The sequence below is a fragment of the Colobus angolensis genome, unplaced genomic scaffold (assembly GCF_000951035.1).
Source record: "Colobus angolensis palliatus isolate OR3802 unplaced genomic scaffold, Cang.pa_1.0 Scaffold2, whole genome shotgun sequence".
Taxonomy (NCBI): Eukaryota; Metazoa; Chordata; class Mammalia; order Primates; family Cercopithecidae; genus Colobus; species Colobus angolensis.
In genome coordinates, this window is record NW_012115154.1 from 7,534,640 (window position 1) to 7,556,707 (window position 22,068).

The 22,068-nt window shown below is 39.7% G+C and overlaps 1 protein-coding gene across 1 annotated transcript in view; it reads left to right on the top strand.

The window, feature by feature from the left end:
* Positions 1-4,108: 4,108 nt before the first annotated feature.
* LOC105511400 (putative RNA-binding protein Luc7-like 2) overlaps positions 4,109-22,068 on the top strand; it is an 85,026-nt gene continuing 67,066 nt past the window's right edge. Inside the window, exons 1-2 of the mRNA XM_011941561.1 lie at positions 4,109-4,939; positions 20,831-20,925. Coding sequence (XP_011796951.1) covers positions 4,879-4,939; positions 20,831-20,925 — 156 coding nt within the window. The 5' untranslated portion in view covers positions 4,109-4,878. The remainder of the gene's footprint in view (positions 4,940-20,830; positions 20,926-22,068) is intronic.

A 22,068-nucleotide genomic window follows, 5' to 3' on the forward strand; every position in this document is an offset into this window, starting at 1 on the left:
GCAGGAGGATGGCTTGGGGCCAGGAGTTTGTGACCAGCCTGGGCAACATAAGTAGACACCTTCTCTACAAAAATAAAAATTAAAAAATTAGCTGGGCATGGTGCCACACGCCTGTAATCCTAGCTGCTCAGGACGCTGAGGTGGAAGGATCCCTTGAGGATGGGAGGTCGAGACTGCAGTGAGCCATGATCACGCCACTGCACTCCAGCCTGGGGGAAAGAGCAAGACTCCGTCTCAAAAAAAAAAAAAAGCAGCAGCCAAGCTTGGAAATTTCATCAGGGAACCAGAAACTATAAAATGACATTATAGGTTTGATAAAGAACCTGATACAAATTCTAGAACTGAAAAATAATTCAACTGATGGATTTAACAAATTAGATACAGCTCTATAATAAGATTAGTGAACTATAAAATTTGTCAGAAAAAGGCATCAGCTTTGAAAGACCAAGGTAAAAGTGCGAAACTGAGAGTAAAGAAGAGAGGATACAGTGAAAACTATCTAATATGCATGTATTTGAATGTCCAGAAGTTGAATGAGAGAGGCAGTATCTGAGGAGGTAAGAGCTAAGAATTTCCTAAATTGACAAAAGATGTTAGTTGATGGATTCTCAATGAATGAATGAAGGCTCATTGTTCAATGAGTCCATAGCATGATAAAGTAGTCAGCTATCTTTAAAAGAGTGAAAAATAGAACTAACTTCTTAGGAGCAGTGGAGGGTAAAAGGTCAGGTAGAATGTATGTGCCTAAAGAAAATAACCACTGGGCGTGGTGGCTCACACCTGTAATCCCAGCACTTCAGGAGGCTGAGGTGGGCAGATTGCTTGAGCCCAGGAGTTCCAGACCGACCTGGGCAACATAGGGAGACCTTGTCTCTACAAGAAAAAGTTTAAAAATTAGCTCAGTGTGGTGGTGCATACCTGCAGTCCCAGCTACTTGGGAGGCTGAGGTGGGAGGATCACTTGAGCCTAGGAAGCCAAGGCTGCAGTGAGCCAAGGCAAGATCTCGCCATTGCACTCCAGCCTGGGTGACAGAGCAAGATTTTATCACAAAAAAAAAAAAAAAGGAACCTCCAACCTCGGATTTAGTTGATAAAAATATCCATCTAGAATTTAAAGCAAAATAAAGATATTTTTAGATAAACAAAATGGGAGCTTTCTCCCAACTAGCTGACCAACACAAAAGCAAACCCTGAAGCAAGGGAGGCAAACTTTATAGTCAGGCCGGGCACAGTGGTTCACCCCAGTAACCCCAGCACTTTGGGAGGCGGAGGCGGGTGGATCACTTAAGGTCAGGAGTTTGAGACCAGCCTGGCCAACATGGTGAAACCCCGTCTTAAAAAAAAAAAAAGAGTCAGATAGTAAATATTTGAGTCTTGTAGGCCACACAGTATGGGATCCCTCACAAACCACTCAACTCTACCGTGGAGCAAAAGCAACCATAACAATACGTAAATGAACGAGCCTGGCAGTATTCGAATGAAAAACTTTATTCACAAAAATAGGCCGTGGGCTGCATTTGGCCTGTGGACTGTAGCTTGCTGACTCCTGTGCTAAATAAAGGATAAACTTCAGACAAAAGGGAAATGATCCCAGATGGACAGGCAGAGATTTACGAAGGAGTGAAGAGCAAAATAAGTGGTAAATAAAGAACTCTGATTATATAAAACTTGGTTTTAAAAAATAAGACCTGATAACTAGAGCATGTAACTTGGGATGAGAGTAAATGGAGTTAGTTTTCTAGGTTTCTTGTATTACCTCTCTTGGGGGAGGGGGGTATAAAAGTATTGATTAAATTAAGAGTTTGATACCTTAAGGATACACATTATAACTTCTAGGGTAATCACTGAAAGAACAAAAATATAATTAAATGAAACTTCCACACTACTAGAGTGGAAAAAATTGGAATGAGTAAAAACCAGGCAAGAAAGACGAGAAAAACATGAAATAGGTGAAATAAATAGACAAAAATAAGAAATAGGTGAGACAAATAGACAAAAATAAGAGTTTTAAACCCAAACGCAGGAGTAATTACATGAATATAAATAATTCTTCAAAGAGTGAACATCACTTAATTCATTCCTCAATTTCACTCCTCAGTTTTGATCATTATGTATTGTATAGACTATTTTTAATCCCCAATTATATGCTATTTATAAGAGACATCTGAAATGTAAACAAGAACTCAAATCTCTTCACCAAAACATAATTATTTGTTTTAGTGTATTTCCCTAAATACCTTGTTTTTCAGGGTCAGATCACATTGTGTACATAATGGTGCATCTCTCTAAGACATATTAATTTCCACATTTTTCTATTATTGTAATCAGTTCCCAAAGGATATCCTAGTATTCGGAGTTTGGAATTCAGAGTTCTCTGAATAACTGGAGAGAAGCTATTTTGTCTATCACTAAAGATAACGTGATTAAAAAAAAATTTTTTTTTTTGAGATGGAGTCTAACATTCACCCGGGCTGGAGTGCTGTGGCGCCATCTCGGCTCACTGCAACCTCCGCCTCCTGGGTTCAAGCAGTTCTCCTGCCTCAGCTTCCCGTGTAGCTGGGATTACAGACGCACATCACCACACCCAGCTCATTTTTTCTATTTTTAGTAGAGACAGGGTTTCACCATGTTGGCCAGGCTGGTCTCAAACTCCCGACCTCATGATTCACCCGCCTTGGTATCCCAAAGTGCTGGGATTACAGGTGTGAGCCACCACGTCTCACCTCAAAAATTTTTATTGGCCCAATATGCATTTATTTTTGAGATAGAGTCTTGCTCTATCCCCAAGCTGGAGTGCAGTGGCATGATCTCGGCTTACGGCAACCTCCACCTCCTGGGTTCAAGTGATTCTCCTGCCTCAGCCTCCCAAGTAGCTGGGATTATAGGCGCGCGCCACCATGCCCGGCTAATTTTTGTATTTTTAGTTGAGATAGAATTTCACCATGTTGGTCAGGCTGGTCTTGAACTCCTGACCTCAAGGTGATCCGCCCGCCTCTGCCTCCCAAAGTGCTGGGATTACAGGCATAAGCCATCGCTCCCAGCTGCAATATACATTTAAAGGAATTTTGGGACTATTACTACTATTCATGTTTTTTACTGATCTGCTAATAAGAGTTCCAAGGCGATGAATATATAATGTTAACGGAACACAAATCTCTATTATTTCTTGTCATTTTTTTCTATTATTTCTTTTCAAAGTATCTAGAAAGTGCTTGTCTTCTTAAACATTTGATTAACTCATTTTCTTACCGTTTTAAATTTCTTTCTAAGCAACTTTTCTTCCTGCACACTGACCTATATGTCTTACTTAAGGAATTTTTTTTTTTAGACGAAGTCTCGCTCTGTCGCCCAGGCTGCAGTGCAGTGGCGTGATCTCGGCTCACTGCAACCTCCGTCTCCCAGGTTCAAACGATTCTCCTGCCTCAGCCTCCCGAGTAACTGGGGAGGCGCCCGCCATCACGCCCGGCTAATTTTTATATTTTTAGTAGAGACAGTGTTTCACCACGTTGGCCAGGCTGATCTTGAACTCCTGACCTCAGACAATCCGCCTCCCTTGGCCTCCCAAAGTGCTGGGATTACAGGCGTGAGCCACCGCGCCCGGCAAGGAATAAATATTTCACTAAAACAGATTTTAGAAACACCAGGGAAAGGCTCTGGGCTAAGTATTTTATTCCAGTTTGTTCTCACAGCCACGCCATAGGAGACGTGTGACCACCTCCACGAATCCTACGAGGGGTAGAACTAAAGCCAAGGCCCCAGTCAGTCACGGGCCGGACTTCAGAACCCAGGCTTCCCCGCGGTCAGCGCCGCTGGCTCTCTGCTCCACGAGATCACCTCCCCAGTAGGTCAGAATACGCTGAGTGTTGATGGTTTCACATTCAGACTAAACCGCTCGCGACCTTGTACGTAACGATGAATCCGAATGGGTCGGCGCGCCTGTTTCCTAGGGTACTACTTTCGGATGCTTTCTCCTGAAGTTGACACTTCCCAGCCGAGGAGCCTTAAAGCCCCACGCAACGGAAGGAACGCGGCCCCGACGGCGGCGGCGAGACAGGGCTGCTCCCGGCCGGCAAAGGCGCACGAGAACCAGTACGCGTCCACGCCACTCGGGGCGGCTGTTCGCCCCGAGCAGGCCCACCTCAGACACCAAGGAGGCTGACCGCAGTCGGGTCTGCAATGGGCATGGTCTCTACTTACTTTCTGCCCAGGCTAAGCCTCTAGCGCATTTTGCTAATTTGGGTCTGAATCGCCATCACCGCCGGCCGCGCAGCCTTAGCCGCCAGTCCTACAGCCCGGAGGGAGCTGGCGCCTCGGGGCGGATCCGGCTTGGACAGTCAGTTAAGGAACCAGAATATCGCGAGATCCAGGGTAAAGGAGCGGGAGGAGCGCGCGTGCACGCGCCCAGAGCCGTTAGGGTGGAACTCCACTCGGGAGGGGCGGGCAGAGCGATACAGCTGGATGCCAGTTGGTGGAGACCCCGCGGGAAACGACTAAGCGCGAGGAGCGTGCGCGCTCCCGTCGTGGCGACGGTGGCGGCGAGCAGCGTCAGAGCTTGGAGGGGGGGTTGACGGCTTCTGGCGGGTGGCGGTGTTGAAGGCGAGAGCTCGTTTGGCCTGTGTCGCTTCTGTCCCAAGAACCGGACGGAGAGTGAGGGCACGAGGGTCGCTGTCGGGGGCTGTCGTCTTCCACGTACACGTCGTCGTGAGGAGCGCAGTCCGGACTCTCTTGCAACCCTTCCGGCTCCCTTTCCGCACGCCTCGGGGCGGCGGCGGCCACCGAGACAGCAGCGCACCTTCCCCCATCCCTTCCCCTTCTTCCCCCGCCCAAAAGGGCTCGGTCTGCGCCCCACCCCCGCCCGTCCGCCCGCTACGCCGCCGCCATGTCGGCGCAGGCCCAGATGCGCGCGATGCTGGACCAGTTGATGGGCACCTCCCGGGACGGTAAGTCTCTGCCAGGGCCCTGGGGGTGGGGGAGGGGACGGGGACGGCGAAAGGAAGGGGTTCCGAGGGCGCACCTGGGCGCGCGCGTGTGGCTGAGTAAGGGGCTCCCAGATTGGTAACACGAGGTCCCCGGCCCCCGTCCCATCCAATCAGGGCTTGGCAGGCGGGCATGGGGGGCGGTGACCATGCGGATTGGCGGGAACTACTGCCAATGGGGTGAGGCGGGGCCTGGAGGCAGAAAGGAGAGTTTGTGCTTTTAATGTTGACTTGGCTGGGACGGGAGAGCCCGCGTCTCTCTTGCGTAGTGGGGGGCCAGTTTTGTCGCTGGTTAGGTACCTGCGGACGGCTAAGGTCTCCACCCCCGATCTGATTCCTTAACCCAGAGCTTTGGGATCATCCCTCGCCGCCGTCCTCCAGAGTACCTAGAGAGAAGCTTCCCCCTCCTCCTCTTCCTGGGTCAGGAGGAAACCTTTATTACTAACCCAGTCCCAGAGATGCACCCTCGAGCCCCACAGAAACAACCATTTTTATGGAAAATCTGACCCAAACCATGGTTTCTTAAGTGGGTGTGTTTGGCCCCATTTTGTGAGAAGGAACATGTTATGGCCTGTTTTTCCGAGAGACCTCCATTTTGTTAGACAATTTAATAGAGGCTTTGTTCAGTAAATATTGACAAATCTTGCATGTGCCCCAAATAGAACGATTTTGAAAATTTGGTACCCAGTGAAGTAGAATTAAGGAGAACAAAGATCCTTTCAGGCGCTTAGTTTAGATTCTGTATAGAGAGCCCTTAATTGCTGGATTATCCTTTGTCATAAAGAGAATTTCTAAATAAAATGATGAAATGCTGTTGCTTTTTTGGTGATGATAATTAGTAATGTACTCTCAAATTCAACTTAAAGCCATTTAAATATGTAGGAAAGGTCTAGTTCATTACTTTCTTAACACAGCAAAATCTTTGGTAGTTTTTATGTGTTGTTTGTTGAGGCAGACAGTTTCTTAGCCACTTAGGAAATGCTTTTTTTCTTGACAGGTTATTTAAGTGTATTGATTTAAGAGAAAAGGCACATCTTAAATTTAGTTTTTAAGTTACTCTTTTAATTTACATGAGTGCTTTACAGCAAAATATGAGTAGATTTTAAAAACTTCATTGCATTCAAATCTTTCAGCAGCTCATAGAGTGGCTTTTCAGTGTTCACATTTTCAGTTTTAATAAAAACCCATATTGGGAACTTTTCTTTGTAGAACATATGGACAAATAGGTGTAGATGGCAAACCTACTTGTTGTGTAGAGAGGAAAGATTGGGAAGGAAATTAGTTTTGTATGGAAAGTTAACATTAACTTAAAATGCCACTGGAGAAACTTTTAACTGTTACCATTTCTCACGTTTAGATAAGAATGGTTGTTTTATCACTGCAGCATGTCTTAACATTCCTCCTTTTCCAACATGAGAGAGGGTATTGGGAACGGGCTTCATTGGATCCTAGCTAACAGAATAACTAATCTGTGTAATAAAATTAAAGAAATTATTTAAGACTTGCTTTACATGATCCTTTTAATCCTTGATGGATACCATTTTTGGGATCTTCTTCATGGATTGGATTTCTTAGTTTTACTGGGAGGGTAGTTGGATCAAGGTAAACCATCTCCTGATAAGTTGCTGAATTAGGCAGCCCGTCTAGTATTGCAAAGCTAAATTTAAATATATATATTTCTGTGTGTGTAGTCAGCAGAAACATGGATTTCTTAAAATCCACTTTGTGTATTTTTTTATGTGTCTGTTACTGGAATTTTTTTTTTTTTTTGACCTTCAGACTTAGAGGATTTATGATTGAACTCATATTTACGAGTCCACAGTATTGTTTAGCCGAAATGACTGGATTTTCACTGTTGTATTGGGTCAGAAGTAAAAAGTATTCTACTTTCAAGGAAAAATAATTGAGTGGAGTTTTTTTTAGATATCAAAATCCTATATATGCAAAGTAAGAATCAGAACTTTTTTTTTTCTTACCATTTAATGAGTTTATATATATCATTTTATGATTCAGGACTTTTAATAATTAGGATTGTTCTTTTTTAGCATACAGTCAACTTCAAGTTACCCAGGGATAGGGGAACATGGAAACGTCCCCTGAATAACACCATGTAATTTGAAACCATTTAATGGGAAGCCTTGTATTGGACACACAAACAGCTTATGGGAACGCTGTTGGGTGTCTTTGGCACTAAGAGGTGGAAATGGGGATCCAGGAGGTGGGAGAGAGATGGAAAAGGTAGGTAGGAGGGTATTTAAGGCAACTCTGTCCTTTTTTAAAAAAAAAATTCCAGAGACTATAACGCAACTACTCTCTTTTTTGGTAGTGGGGTTCAAGGTGGCGGTGACCCCCTCAGCCCTTAGTGTCCTGTCTGTGAAGGAATCTGAAGTGGCACAGAGTCCTGGGGCTTTGGGAAAACATTACCTCCTCACCCCCTCAAGGTTTCTTCCCCTTCCCCTTCCCAGCAGTTTTTAATTAGTTCCTTTTAAAATTCATTGGAGATTTAAGTCTGTTAAATATACCTTAACTTGAATTACATAAAGCAGTTAATCATTTAGATTACCTAAACTTCACTGGAATCCTTAGGAGTAGGAATTTTGTTAGCAGAGAATCGGAGAGGTAATTTTGGATCACTGGGCACTTCAAGAAAGGGCATTCCTGGGTGAGTGGTGGAAGTTGGGGGCTTTAGACGATCTGAGGGCAGCATGATGGTGCCGGGAGGCTGGGCAGGGGGACTGCCAGGAGGTGGGAGAGGAATGCATAAGGGAAGTGGGAGGGCCAAAGACAAACTCTGCCTTCTTTGCAATTTTGCCTAGGGCCCTGGTGGTGGCAACCGCCTGTGTGCCACTGAAAATCGTGCCGATGCCTGGCATACTGCATAAATGGAAGCAGGGTACCGCGTGAGTTGAAACATTGGTCACACTATATAAAGTTTGTATATGTGAATCAGTGTAACTCATACCCATATAACTGGGGGTCTGACTGTATTTGGATTTTTCTGATAAGGCATCATGGGCTAAGGAAAAGAGCACTGGGCTGAGACTCAGGAGACCTGGTTTCTAGCCCCAGCTGTACCTCTAATTGTAACCTTGGGTAAGTCACTTACTTAACCTTTTTTGCCTCAAGTTAAATCTGTAATTTGTTATATGGGAAACCAAATAATTTCCTATGTTATACTCAGAAATGTTGAAAAATAAATATATTTTAAGTTTTTTTAGAAAGGAGGAGCTGTAAGTAGATAGTAATTACTGGTATCTTATTTTATCTTATTTATGCTTCATTACGTTTTATAAATATCTTTCTGTTTTAGTTGTTAGTGTTAGCAGAGGGGAGAGGGATAATTTGTTTTCCCTAAACATATTCATTCTATTTGAAAGCAGGGAGGAGGTGCACAGGAAAATCCAAGAAACATTTTGAGAATTGTCTGTGTGACGGTTGGAAGAACCCAGTCCCCTCACACAGACTAGGATCATTTTTGCTTAGTTGGATTAATTGCAAGGATGTTCCTTAGCTAAAGCCCCTTTGCCAAAGAATATGGTTTGGTCATAAGTCTCTGGTCTTGATCCCAGCAAAGTCTAGGAAGATGCATGCAATAAGAGTTAAATAAAATTGAGGCCGTGGATTTAGATTACATTTTTTTGTTTGTTTGTTTTTTTGGTTTTTTTTTTTGAGATAGGGTCTCTGTCACCCAGGCTGAAATGCAGTGGCACAATCTCAGCTCACTGCTGCAACCTCCACCTCCTGGGTTCGAGTGATTCTCCTGCCTCAGCTTCCCGAGTAGCTGGGATTACAGGTGGCCACCACCACGCCTGGCTAATTTTTGTATTTTTAGTAGAGACGGGGTTTCTCCACGTTGGCCAGGCTGGTCTCGAACTCCTGACCTCAGGTGATCCACCACTCCCAGCCTAGATTACATTTTAAGCTTTGAAATTAGGTAAGTTACAGAAGGTAATTCTGAGGGTTCTGTATCTCTTAATTGCTTTTACCTTTAAATGGGAGCAGAGACCACCTTTGAAAGATTAAAATAGGCCAGGAATGGCAGCCTGCCCTCCAAAACAACAAGTAGACTAGGAATGTTAGATAGAATTTTATAGCATCATTAGTTGTCCCTTATGGTTAGGGACTGTTTTGGGCAAGTTAAAACTTTCAATAATTTTAACTATTTTAAATGTTAATCTTTCTAAATTGTAGGTAATCTTTCTAAGTTGTAGGATATACTTCCTCATTTAATATATTAATCATAATGTTTTTGCTGATCAGTTGTACAGTAGTTATAGTTTGTGGGATATAAAACTGAAAGGATACTCACACTCATCCTCATACCCAGGAAAATACAGTTAGGAAAGCCATTTACATGTTGCTAATGTAAGATTAGTAATACATACCCGTATAATCTGTAGGATAGTATGACATTTGTGCCTTTCTGCAAAATTACTGAACCAAAGTTTGAAGTAGTGCGTTCTTTAATGGATTTTATTTATAAAATCATCTTTACTGTAATCTGTGTTCCTTGACTTTTCATCAACATTGAAAACATTTTCTCTTAATTTTTTCTCGTTAACATAATGAACCATATTCATTTTTTGGTCAGTTATAAGCCATTCTTTTATTCCACTTGGATTGTTCATTTTAAGTGAAGGAAGCAGAGCCTTTAATGTATAAGCAGACATTTTTGAAATAACAACAGGATGTTTCTTAGTCTAGAGCTTGTAAATTCTTTAATATAAGGAATTCTATAGGATTAAACAGTAGTTTCTGTGAGTTTCAGTTAACTGTTTAACTTTATCAGAGTTTCAGGTATATCCAAAACACTGAAAGCACCTGCATAGTGAATCAATGAAAAAAGAAAAGTTTTCCTCATTTTGCATTTTGAACTCTGAATAATATTTCTATCTACACAGCAGCCCAGAAAACAATAAAAGTATCACTTCATATAACATTGCATCGTTCCTGGATTCTCTACAGTTGTTTAGCTCTCCTCAAGTAAGCATATGCTTCTGAGACATTCTTTTACTTCAGGTAAATATAAGCAAAACAAAGAAAAATCATTTTGTCTATTTCTGCATCAGTTCTATAAGGAGCAAGTAAATTCTTTATTTTCGTTTAGGTTGGATGTTGTCATATAAGGATAGACGGTAGTGTTCTACATGTTCAAGATGGGCAGTAGGAATTCAGTGGCCATGAGGTGTCATGGATCAAGGTCAGGTTTAGTGAATCAGGTACTCTTCAGTAACAGGTGGTTCATACAACGCATTGAAGCTTAAAGTTGCTGTGAGTTCAGCAAGCAGGAGGATTGAGAAGACAGGCAGATGGTTTAAAACTAAAGGTCAGTAAGTGGGCAAGACTAGTTAAAGGAGGCAGGTACTCCCCAAAGATGGAATTCCAGAAAAGTGCTTGAAAAGGACTGAATCCTTAAAGCCTACTGCTGTTAGTATGTAGAGTTCTTGAGGAAACAAACAGTTGACATAACTTAATCAGTCTACTAAGAAACTATAAGAAGATGAAGGAAGTTGGAACATCTTGCTGGAAAAAGAGTGAGGGAGTAAATGAGGGTAAGTTTCTGACTGGCATCTTGTGAATTCAGAACTTGCAGAAAAGCTGTTCTGTTTCCTTTTTGTTTAGGTTCTCATGCACTAGCAGCAGCTCGAGTAGATATTGGGAGGCAGGGCCAAAATAGATCAGTTTTGCAAGATTATTGAGGATATAGAGAAAAGTAATTTGTAAAAACTCTGAAATCATCTGCAGCTCCATGTTTTTGTTTGAACTAAATAACTTAGGACTTTGAGAAGTCAAAGCTGTCAGAAAGTAACATGAAGTCCATTCAACTGAATAAATGTCATATTTTGCTATTAGCATAGAAAAGAATCTTTAAAACTTCTTTTCCAAAAAGCACTCAGTATTGACCCATATGTTCCAATGTAGTTGTGAACCATGTACAACTGATGTTTGACTTACTTGACTCAACATGAAAGGAATTTAACCAGCTGCCCTTGCTGAATCTTGTCTCCTGAATATGGTAAATGGTTTTTGTTTTTAATCTTCTTAATACCTTAGATTTCTGCAGACCCCAGTTTTTTCTTTTAAGAGTTAACTGATAATTATTGGATAGTATCTATAGTAATTACCTGGCTGTTCTTTTCTGTATTCTGCCCTGCTATTTGTTTAAATGGTAGACTCTTCTCTTAAAGTAACTTTAATAGTTTAACTAATAGTTAAAGTTACTCGAGGGTATGTTTTAGATCAGGGACTGGCACTATGGCCTCCTGCTTTTGGTAAATAAAGTTTTATTGGAACACAACTGTGCTGATTCATATACATATTGTCTGTGGCTGCTTTGGCTTATGACAACAGAGTTGAATGGTTGCAACAGAGTCATATGGCCTGCAAACCTGAAAGATTTACCATTTGACTCTTTAACAAAAAGCTTGTTGGTCACTGTTCTGGTTTAGTTATTCTCAAAGTGTGGTCCTTGGACCAGCAACTCAACATCACCGCAGCATCACCTTGTATTGTTAGAAATGCAAATTCTTGGATCCACCTACTGAGTCAGAAATTCTGGGAATAGGCTCCAGTAATCTATGTTTTTAGAAACCTTCCAGGTGATTCTGATACACATTAAAAGTTTGAGAAACCCTCTTCTAGATAAATGTTTCCCAAATGTTTGTCACACTTATTGTCTTTATTATTATTTATTTTTATTTATTTTTTTGAGACAGAGTCTCTTGTCACCCAGGCGTAAAGTGCAGTAGCCTGATCTTGGCTCACTGCAACAGCCTGATCTTGGCTCACTGCAACCTCTGCCTCTCGGGTTCAGGTGATTACCTTAGCTTCCTGAGTAGCTGAGATTACAGGTGTGCACTGTTACGCCCTGCCAATTTTTGTATTTTTAGTAGAGATGAGGTTTCGCCATGTTGGCCAGGCTGGTCTCAAACTCCTGACCTCAAGTGATATACCTGCTTTGGCCTCCCAAAGTGCTGGGATTTAAGGGCATGAGCCACCATGCCTGGCCTTGCCTTTATTATTTTTTACTGTTTTCTATTTATTTAATGTTTTCCTTTATGCCAACTCACTTTCTAAAAATTTTAAGTTAATTTTAAAATGAAAGTTTATACCACCATAAAAATAAATACAATGAAAACAAAATAATTACTATACCCTAAAGTATAGTAATTATTGTGTTTTGTTAACTAGACTCTTGTCACTTAAAAAATTAGAAGTTGTTAAATTTATTAAACAAGTACTGTTGCAAAATGGGAACTTTTTTTCTTGACTTGTGATTAATAATTTTCTAAGTGAGTGGTATTTAAACGTTATGTTGGCAAAATCATGTAACACTTAAAGTCATCTTTTGTGCAGATCTCATACTTTGGAAATTACTGTTCCATAGAGTATTCATGTGAAAGGAAAGCTGTTTGAACTATATATATACCCAAGCCAGTAAGCAGAAATGACTGGACAGAAATACAAGCCTGTGAGACAGATCTAGGAGATCTCGAGAGAGGTCCATCTAGACCTCCAGGGTGAAATTCCCTCATTTAGCTCAGTTTCTCACCTCTCCTTTAGTGCTTTGGTCCTCAGGGGTCGATGGTTCCACAGGATTTCACCATCTGGTTCCACAATGGGAATGGTAAAAGGTGCCCCGCTGTGGGAGAAGCTGCTTATCAAAGAGAGGCCTGATAGAAATGCTAGGGGAAGTGGCTGTGAGTCTCCATTATGGACGGGAGCAGAGCTGCAGGGCATGTTGCTAGGACTAAGCAGTCGATTCACCTGAGTCTGGACACCATGTATGAATATTTGAAAAAGTCCTGTTACAATTTAATTTACTCCGCTGTGTTAGAGGGAATGCTTCCCTGCACATGGTGTTCTATATATTTATTGGTTGGTGTGCTTTAGGGTATAGTAATTATTTATAGCAATAGATTCTTACCTTTCCATAGTATCCCCAGGTTGCTGAGTTGCTTTAGTTATATCTTTATTTCCTTTTCTTAGCGATTATAGGCATAATTTGCTTCTGTCATCTTTTGACTAAAAATCTAATGGGAATGAATAATTACATTTGAATGTTTAATAAGTTCTGTAATACTGATTATAGGTGTCTTGCATTTGAAAAAAATGTTTTAAAAAGTACAGAGGTCAAACAAGCATCTATATGATTGAACAAATGTTATTTTGCATATTTCTGTCAAATTTTAAAAAGTAGATAAAGTGGCCAGGCATTGTGACTCACGCCTGTAATCCCAGCACTTTGGGAGGCCAAGGCGGGTGGATCACCTGAGGTCAGGAGTTCAAGACCGGCCTGGCCAACATCATGAAACCCCGTCTCTACTAAAAATATAAAAATTAGCTGGATATGGTGGTGGGTGCCTGTAATCCCAGCCACCCAGGAGGCTGAGACAGGAGAATTGTTTGAACCCAGGAGACGGAGGTTGCAGGGAGCCGACACGGTGCCGATGTACTTCCAGCCTGGGCGACAGAGTGAGACACCGTCTCAAAAAAAAAAAAAAAAAAAAACTAGGAAGAAGTGGATAAAGCATTACAAAGAAGTGGATAAAGCATTACAAATAAAGTCTTTTGTGGTCCCCTTCATGGTCTCAGTCCTTTCCCCAGAGGCAACCCTTTTCGTAAATTTGTTGTATATTCACTGTGACGCGGTATTTCTGCTGTGTTGTTTAGTTTTAAGGCGCACGTCTCCTTCATGGTAATCTGTTTTTCATTTTAACTTCTTCCTTTATCATTGGGTTGTCTATCACCTCTGTCCTTTTGATATCCTCATCTTTTTTTTTTTCTTTTTTATTTCTTTTTAGATTTGGGGAGGCTCTAGTTGGCTTCTGTAACTATCACCAGCTCCTGAGAACTTGTCCTTTTTAATAGATAAATCAGCCAGTCACTTTTTCTTTGAATCTTTTCAGCTATTGCTTGGTAGCCAAAAGATAGCTTTCATTACTTCTAATTTTGTATAAAGAAAGTTCTGGATGATAGAAGGCACCAGCTATCCAGAGTGCAGTTGTTACTATATCAGAATTGCAGCTCTGCAAGTAAGTATCAATATAAAAAATTTAGCAGGCTGCAACTTTTTATGCCATGTATCTTAAATTCTTTGTAACCCATTTTAGGACTTAAAGTAACTATTCAGGCTTTTCTGGTGTCTCTTGTAAATTTAAGAAGAGAAATAAGCTGATAGATTTCCTAAAGCAGGTACCCCCCAAAACATGATGGCATTGATCCCTGCCAGCTGCCAAGACCTTTTGCTTGTATTAATACAGTGAGAGAAGATAGGTGCAGGGCATGGAATAGAGCCCTTGGAATGGAGATTCTTTAGTATTCCTGTTCTCACATTTTCATCATCACCATTCTGGTTAGCTTCAAAAGATCCTACAAGCTTTTTCTTCTACTATCAAGGCTGTTTCCCAGTCTCATTCTTTATAATCTTGTGATACGGATTTTCACAGACAAGTGGGCCAGATTTTTAACATTTTTAAAACGTTGTTAATCTTTGATTTTATCCAGCAAGAATGAACTTGTTCTGGAAATTTCTTCTATAATGGGCATTGCATTTTTAAAATGTTCGGCTTGTCATGGGGATTATGATGGGGGGTGATACTAGTACTTATTTCTGATTATAAACTTGTGGGACCATATAAACCAGAAGATTAAGAAGGATAGCTTTTCTCAGCTGTATGGCACCCTTGTGTTTGCATTTTCTGGAGGAAAGGAAAGCTGCTTTGTTTTATTAGAAATTACTTGATGTCACATTTGGAAGGCAGACTGTCATAATTGTTTTTTCCCATTGCCATCTTTGGCATAGTAATCTTTCTTCCCTTATGTAATAAATATATGCCTGGAAGTTTTACATAGATCAAGACATATTAAATGTTTTCAAAGCATCTGTATTATTATGTTAAGACATGGTGATGAGTCCTTTTGTAAAATGAACCCTATATTTTGGACTGTTTAAATATACAGTCAGTTAAACTGAGTGTATGTATGAACAAGGGAACATGTAGTAAGGGAGTAATGTTTTTTTAAAAGGTTAATTACAAAAGGATTTGTATAGGTGGATTTTAAGCTGAATTCTAAAGGAACAACAAAGGTAGGTGGGAGAATTTGGTAGAGTGGTGAGAAAGTTTGAGGAAGGTGTAAAAATGATCAGATTGGCTCCTTAGTATAATAGTTACTGTGCAGCAGTAGTCATTGCTTTTACTTTGATTCCACATGAAGACACAAGGGTTTTTTGTTTGCTTGTTTTCAGAGAGAGAGCCTTGCTCTGTGGGCCAGGCTGGAGTGCATTGGCGCTCTCAGCTCACTGCAACCTCCAATTCCCACGTTCAAGCGATTCTCCCACCTCAGCCTCCTGAGTAGCTGATATTACAGACATGTGCCACTACACCCAGCTAAGTTTTATATTTTTAGTAGTGACGGGGTTTCACCATGTTAGCCAGGCTAGCCTTGAACTCCTGACCTCAGGTGATCTGCCTGCCTTGGCCACCCAAAGTGCTGGGATTACAGACATGAGCCACCATGCCCAGTGACACAAGGTTTTACTTGTGCACTGCTTTAGATCTCTTCCTGCCCTGGGCTAGACTAGAATTTGGCCGTGGATCTTTATACAGTTCCTACATTGTTACGTGAACTCAGCAGCTTATGTTGGAAGAAATGGAGGGAGGAAATTGGAGGGAAAAAGAGGGAGGAACATTTCTCTGCATTTAGGGATTCAGGGGGTCAGGAAAAGAAGCTGTAAGCTTTTGGTTGTACACCTCTTGAGCTCTAGCTTTCCTTTCACTGAAGGGTTTTATGGATCTTATTTCAGAGGGAAGGAAACTGTCCTGTCCCAAGCCCACTGTGACACGTGACCCTTAACTAGTGTACCTGTGGGGAGGGCTTCAGTTGCCACACTAGAGAATGTGGGAGGGCTTCCCTTCCCCTGCCCCCATTTATAGACATGAGAGTGTCTCCATTGCTTTGTATGCTGTTGCATTTTCTCTTCCCTCTTTGTTTTTCCTAAGCTAAGCTCTAAGCTAATTCTGTGCAAAATAAATACTGATTGTTTTTATAAATTGCTTGCCATGAATGCCTGATAATGTACAGTAAAATAGGATTCTGCATACCGTTAAATATGTCAAATATTACAAACTTTAAGGTTCTTTTGAAATTACAATACTAAACTCAGTTCACTTTTGCTTAGCCTTCACAGTTGTTGATCACATAGCATGGTCATCCACTCACAGCTTAAAAAAATACAGGGAGCATCGGAGAGAATGGGTAAAGTAAAATTTTGATGTTTTTAAAATAGCACCTAAATCTATGAAAGTTGATTGGTTTTTTGTTTGTATGGGAGGGAGAGGGTGGGTAGTACTGGGGGGAGGGGGTGGATGTTGGGAAGATAGCATGCAACGTATAAAATCATGTCAGATACTACCTAGGCTAAGGTTGTCATGTTACTAATAAAATTTAAGTGTTAATATAAGTTTCAGAAAAGGCAGGACCATAGAATGGAAGTGTTGGGAATTACAGTGGGCTTATTTTTTTCCCTCCTGACATACGGAAGGGGATTTTGAGAATAGCAGTATTTGAGTCAAATTTAGAGAGGAGGCCTCTTTTTAAAGTGACCTGTCCATATTCCCTGAGTGGAACTGACTGCCTCAGTACCACCTTAGGCCCTGATACATTGGTGACAGACCTGGAGATGTATAATATGCATCCTCATTTTTATTGTGTACTTGTGACTCAGGTGTTCTCAAAGATTGTAATTCATGAAACTCATGAAGGGGTTGAACAAAAGAGGGAAGTAAGAGAGTTGTTGCTTGGTAGAGAACTTGGTAGAAATAGGAATTAATAGAAAAGTTGATGTTTCTATTAAAATGAAAAACACTTGCTAGAGTTCTAAATCAAGTTTCTAATTCTAAAAACTTGGCTGTGTAGTTATATACAAGGCCTGATTAACTATTGCAGAGGTTATAGGACAGAGAGATCTCCATGGTTTTATAGGTGGGATATTTTTGGTTGTTGACAGAAGTAACTTCGTCTGATTTCTGTTCTATTATTTTAATTTTTTTTTTGTTTATACACTAAAATTTTGGATTAAAAAATGAAAATTGTAAGAAATCAAATGTTACTCAAAAAGTGTTGTTCTGATCCCAACTCTGCAATTCTTCTACATGAAGCCATTTGCCAAAGCCAATTACCAATTACTTAGGACTGTTCCCCCAAACCTTGTTTCTATAAGCTTTGTCAAAGCTATTACTCCAGGTTGTAGTGCTTGTTTTCCTACTTTCCTTTGATCTAAGTCCTGTCTTTCCTTCAAATTTTGGCTACTTACTGCATGAAGCTTTTCCCAGTATCTCCATTCTTGGTGGTAATTTTAGTCTAAGAATTCCTGAAGTACTACCTAATTGAAACATACATTTGATACTTGGATCATGTTATCTTGTGTTATAACTTATTACTCCATTAATATATCCTCGGCCGGGTGCAGTGGCTCCTGCCTGTAATCCCAGCATGTTGGGAGGCCAAGGAGGGAGGGTCATTTGAGGCCAGGAGTTGGAGATCAGTCTGGGCAACGTAGTGACACCCTGTCTCTACAAAAAAATTTAAAAAATTTAATATGTCCTATTTCTTTAGCAAAATCATTGGCTCCTTGTAGGGAGAGAGCTTGTCTTATATGCCCCTTTGTAATTCCATTGCCTAGCACAGCAGATGTGGTCACTGATAGGTTTGATTCTGTGATTTGGATCCAATGTCAGTGTGACAGGATACTTTTTCCCCCCATAATTTAGGTTATTTTTATATGACTTTATGCCCACAAAACCCAAAGATAAAACACATTAAATTGAAAATAATTTCTTGTATTATAAGGTGATTTGGTTCCTATTTGCAGTTCTTTCTTCTTTTTATAAAGTAGGCGCTGTTTTACCTAGTTTCTTACGAAAAACATGGTTTGGGCCAGATATCTTGACAGAAACCAAATTACCAGCATTTTTCTTTTAAAAATCATTGTTGATTTAGCTGAATTGTACTTCCATGGAATAAGCCCAAATAAATTTGTTAAGTACTGCATGGTTATGCAGCCAGATTGTTTTAAAATGTCAACCTTTATTAAAGTCCCTAAGCAGAACTTTAAAAATATCATTAAACAGTCAGTTGCTATTCCTTCTCAGAGTATTTCTGTATCTCAAATTATTAAGCGTTTTATTATATCATTGTTTTAAAGATTTCTATAATGGCTGCTATTTGATAGCTGTATTTGTTGTGTTTGCTACAGTTATCAAATATTTATGGAGCACCCATTCATTTGCGGTGAGGAGTTATTTTAAAATGCTTTTTGGCATTTATAGAAACAGATTCTGATTTTAAAAGCTCACCAGGGAAAATATGTACAATTATTATGTATCTATAAAAATTTAAAAAAACACGAAAAAACTCACTAGGGATACTTGCTGGTTTGCTATATTCCTATTAGGAATTGTTCATGTTTTAACTGATAGCTGTGTCTTCAGGGCACAATTAACTTAATATTTGAATGTAAGTTGTTAAGCAGAAATCAGTTACTCTAGTTGATGAAATGTTTGATTAGTAAAACTTCATGAATACTGATTTTATTCTAAGGCCTGAGCCATTAGTTTAACAGAGCACTGAAATGATTCTGCTGTTGCATTACCAAAACATTTAGATACTTTTAGCAGGAAAACTAATAGATACATAAGGGTTTTTTTGTTTTGTTTTGTTTTTTGTTTCAACTTTAAAATTTTATCATTTTAAAATTCCTTAATATAATTAGGGTACAGATTTAAAATGAAATTTTTTTCTTAAATGGTAGGAAGCAAAACGCCTGTAATTAAATAGCATTGACATTCTGATATGAGCTTATCATAGTACCTTTCTAACATGAGCTTGAGGTCCTCACCAAAGTCTTGATGAAACATACTTTTTAAAGACATAATTTTTTAAAACCCCACGTGGTTCAAAGACATTGTCCAGAGCTCCAGCTTTGGACTTTTACCTGTAGTCAGTCATACAGTTATCTGGGGTTGTGCTTGTTAAGTCAGTATTTTAAAAATGAAACACCCTGATTTTGTTCACTTTTGTTTTTATATAAAAGAATCTTTACAGTCAACATGTACTTCTAGATGCTGTATTGAAATTGCTGGCAGAGTTTATTCTATACAAAATGAACAATCTGGCCCCTTGTTTTATTTGTAAAGGTTCAATGTATCTATGCCTGCCTACCTCAATCTGCAAGGGAGTGTCAGAAAGGCCCCGCATTCGCCAAGCCGTGAGTTATCGCTAACTTTTCAGATGTGTTAATGAATGTGGAACAAAAGCAGTTGTGTTTAAAAGGAAAAAGGACCATCAAAATAACTTTCATTATAGTAGCAGGCGTAAACACTAAACTGAATATTCCAAATTGTGTCAAAAATAATCTACTAGAGACGAGCTTCTAGAAAACCTATTGTTGAACTGCTCTGAAGCCATCATTTTAACTATAAATTACTGTTGTTAAAATTTTATATACCCTGGTTGCAAATTAGAATGTTTTGAAAATATCTTTAACCGAGTTAAAACAATTTGAACAAAATCTTACCCCATCTAAAAATGATAGTATTTAGTTGAATTTAAGTTAAGCTCTTTAGTATATGACCATATAAAGGGGTAAAATTTTAATCCTTTTTGTTACTTACATGTGAAAATCCAGAAACTAAGTGATTGAATCACATCCTACACGAAAGTTTTTGCAGTGCTCCAGGCATGTCATGTGAAGTACAGAGGTATTTATATCTCTTTTGGCACCAATAGTTCTCGCTTCAGTATTTCACCAGTAGGTTTTCATTCATCGATAGTATATCAGTTTAAGGCTAAGATAAAACACCTACATTTCTTAGGGCTTATTCTGTATAGAAAGGAAACATCCTTATGAGTTTTTTCTTTTGTCTTTCCGAAGAGATTCTAAGCAAAAAAATTGTAACTAACATCTGTATTTTGTTATTGGAGCTAGTTACCTTTCTTTTTCTTAGATTCTTTAATGTTTTGAGTAGATAGCCATATTTGATAAGCAGGTTGGATGCTGCTTTTGCTTAGGAGGTAGGTGTATTGTGTTATATGAAGACAGAATGAATTTAAATATACCCAGTTTGGCAGTACAGAAAAGCTCAGACTACATAAAACTTGGAGGTATGGAACCTTTGGACACATTAAAGTTAACGTTTCTTTAGGCAATGTGCCTTTGTTTGACTGGTGTGTAAGTCCTTCTTCCAGGTTTGTACGCTCTTAAACGCGTTATTCTACCCTCTCTAACTCCTCCCAGCAGCAAAAGGGAGACACTTCAGCTGGAACAAAATAGTGGAAGAAATGGCGTCTGGGGTTCAGTGGGGATTCGCAGTGTGTATGCAATGTTTGCAAGATTATTTTTTATGTTTTTCAATTACTGTAAATAAAAACATATCAATGCTTAGTGTCAAGAAGGGAACATTGTATACCAGTATAAACTCTCTTAGTGGGTCTGCAAGTTGCTTAACCACTCGGGGCCTCAATTTTCTCATCTGCAGTATGAAGGAGTTGGACTCGATAATCTTTAAAGTCCATTCCTGCTCTAAAATCCTATGCTTTTCTGAAGTACTCTATTTAACAGAATGCATTGCTTTCTCACTTTGACTATTTGAATTATGTATGCAGTACACTTACTGCAACTGCATGTTGTCTAAAATAGTTTTTCTATAGGATGTATATAAAAACTAATCCCTTTTGAGCTGATTTATAATGTGTGTATATAGCCACACATAAAAAGCTAGTAATAGTAGGGCTCTCAGAATAATTCTTTCCAGTTGTCTAACCTTGAATGTTATTAACTCTTCTATATTACAGGAGATACTACTCGTCAACGAATCAAATTCAGTGATGACAGAGTATGCAAGAGTCACCTTCTCAACTGTTGTCCTCATGATGTCCTTTCTGGAACTGTATGTATTTACTAAATGTATTGTTTGATTACTGATATGCTGCAGTAATGAACTACTTGATAAAGTTTTAATTCTGTGTCAAAAGAAGTGACTTGTGAGGGGGGATTTGCATCGTTTATTGTTTATTCAGGATGATTACTTAAATCTTCAGTAATGGGTTTCCTCACAAAAGTGGTTGATATGTTTTGTTTTATAATATTTTCCATTCTTTAGAGCAATTTTTTAAAAGCATATTTTATTTGGAATACAGAGGTAGTTGTATAGCATTTGTACTGTTCAGAAATAAAATTATTTTTAAAGTAATTCCTTTTACTGTTAAACAGAGTAGACTTTAGTACAGTATACATTTTTGTTAAGATTTTTACACACTTATATTGTGGAATCAGTGGGGAAATATATTACTAAATGCTTATATCCACACAGCTTAATTTGGGAGTATTATCACTTAATATTGCTCCTGCTAATAATGTAAAGCTCAGTTTTGATTCTATGTCTGCAGAGATGTTGATCTTAGAGTATCATTGTTTTAATTTGGAAGATAAACTGCATAATGATGGACCTGTTGGAATATGGAACAAAGAATTTGATTCTCTGACTTTTGGATTTGGTTGAAATGATTACAAGTAGCTTCCCTTCATAGCTGCATCTGATGCTGGTGGGGAGCTAGTAGGGGCTAAACCTTGAGCTGGCTTTAGTTTTCATTTGCCAGAAATGACCGAAATGAAGAAAGATTTCTGACTTGCCTTTTCAGAAGCAATGAGTTTCTTAGCCAAATGAGTGGTGTCTTCTTTGATAGGAAGAGTTAAAATTAAGGACATACCCCAAAGAGATATGTATCAAGGCATATGCAACAGGAAACACCTTTGACTTTTTCCAGTAGGAAAGAGAGTTGAAACTGTGTTATGTTAATGGGAAAAAAGAGCCTAGGTTTATTTTAAAGTATAATACTGGCTGGGCGCAGTGGCTCACGCCTTTAATCCTAGCACTTTGAGAGGCTGAGGCAGGCGGATCACGATGTCAGGAGATTGAGATCATCCTGGCTAACACGGTGAAACCTCGTCTCGACTAAAAATACAAAAAAAAAAAAAAATTAGCCGGGCGTGGTAGTGGGCACCTGTAGTCCCAGCTACTTGGGAGGCTAAG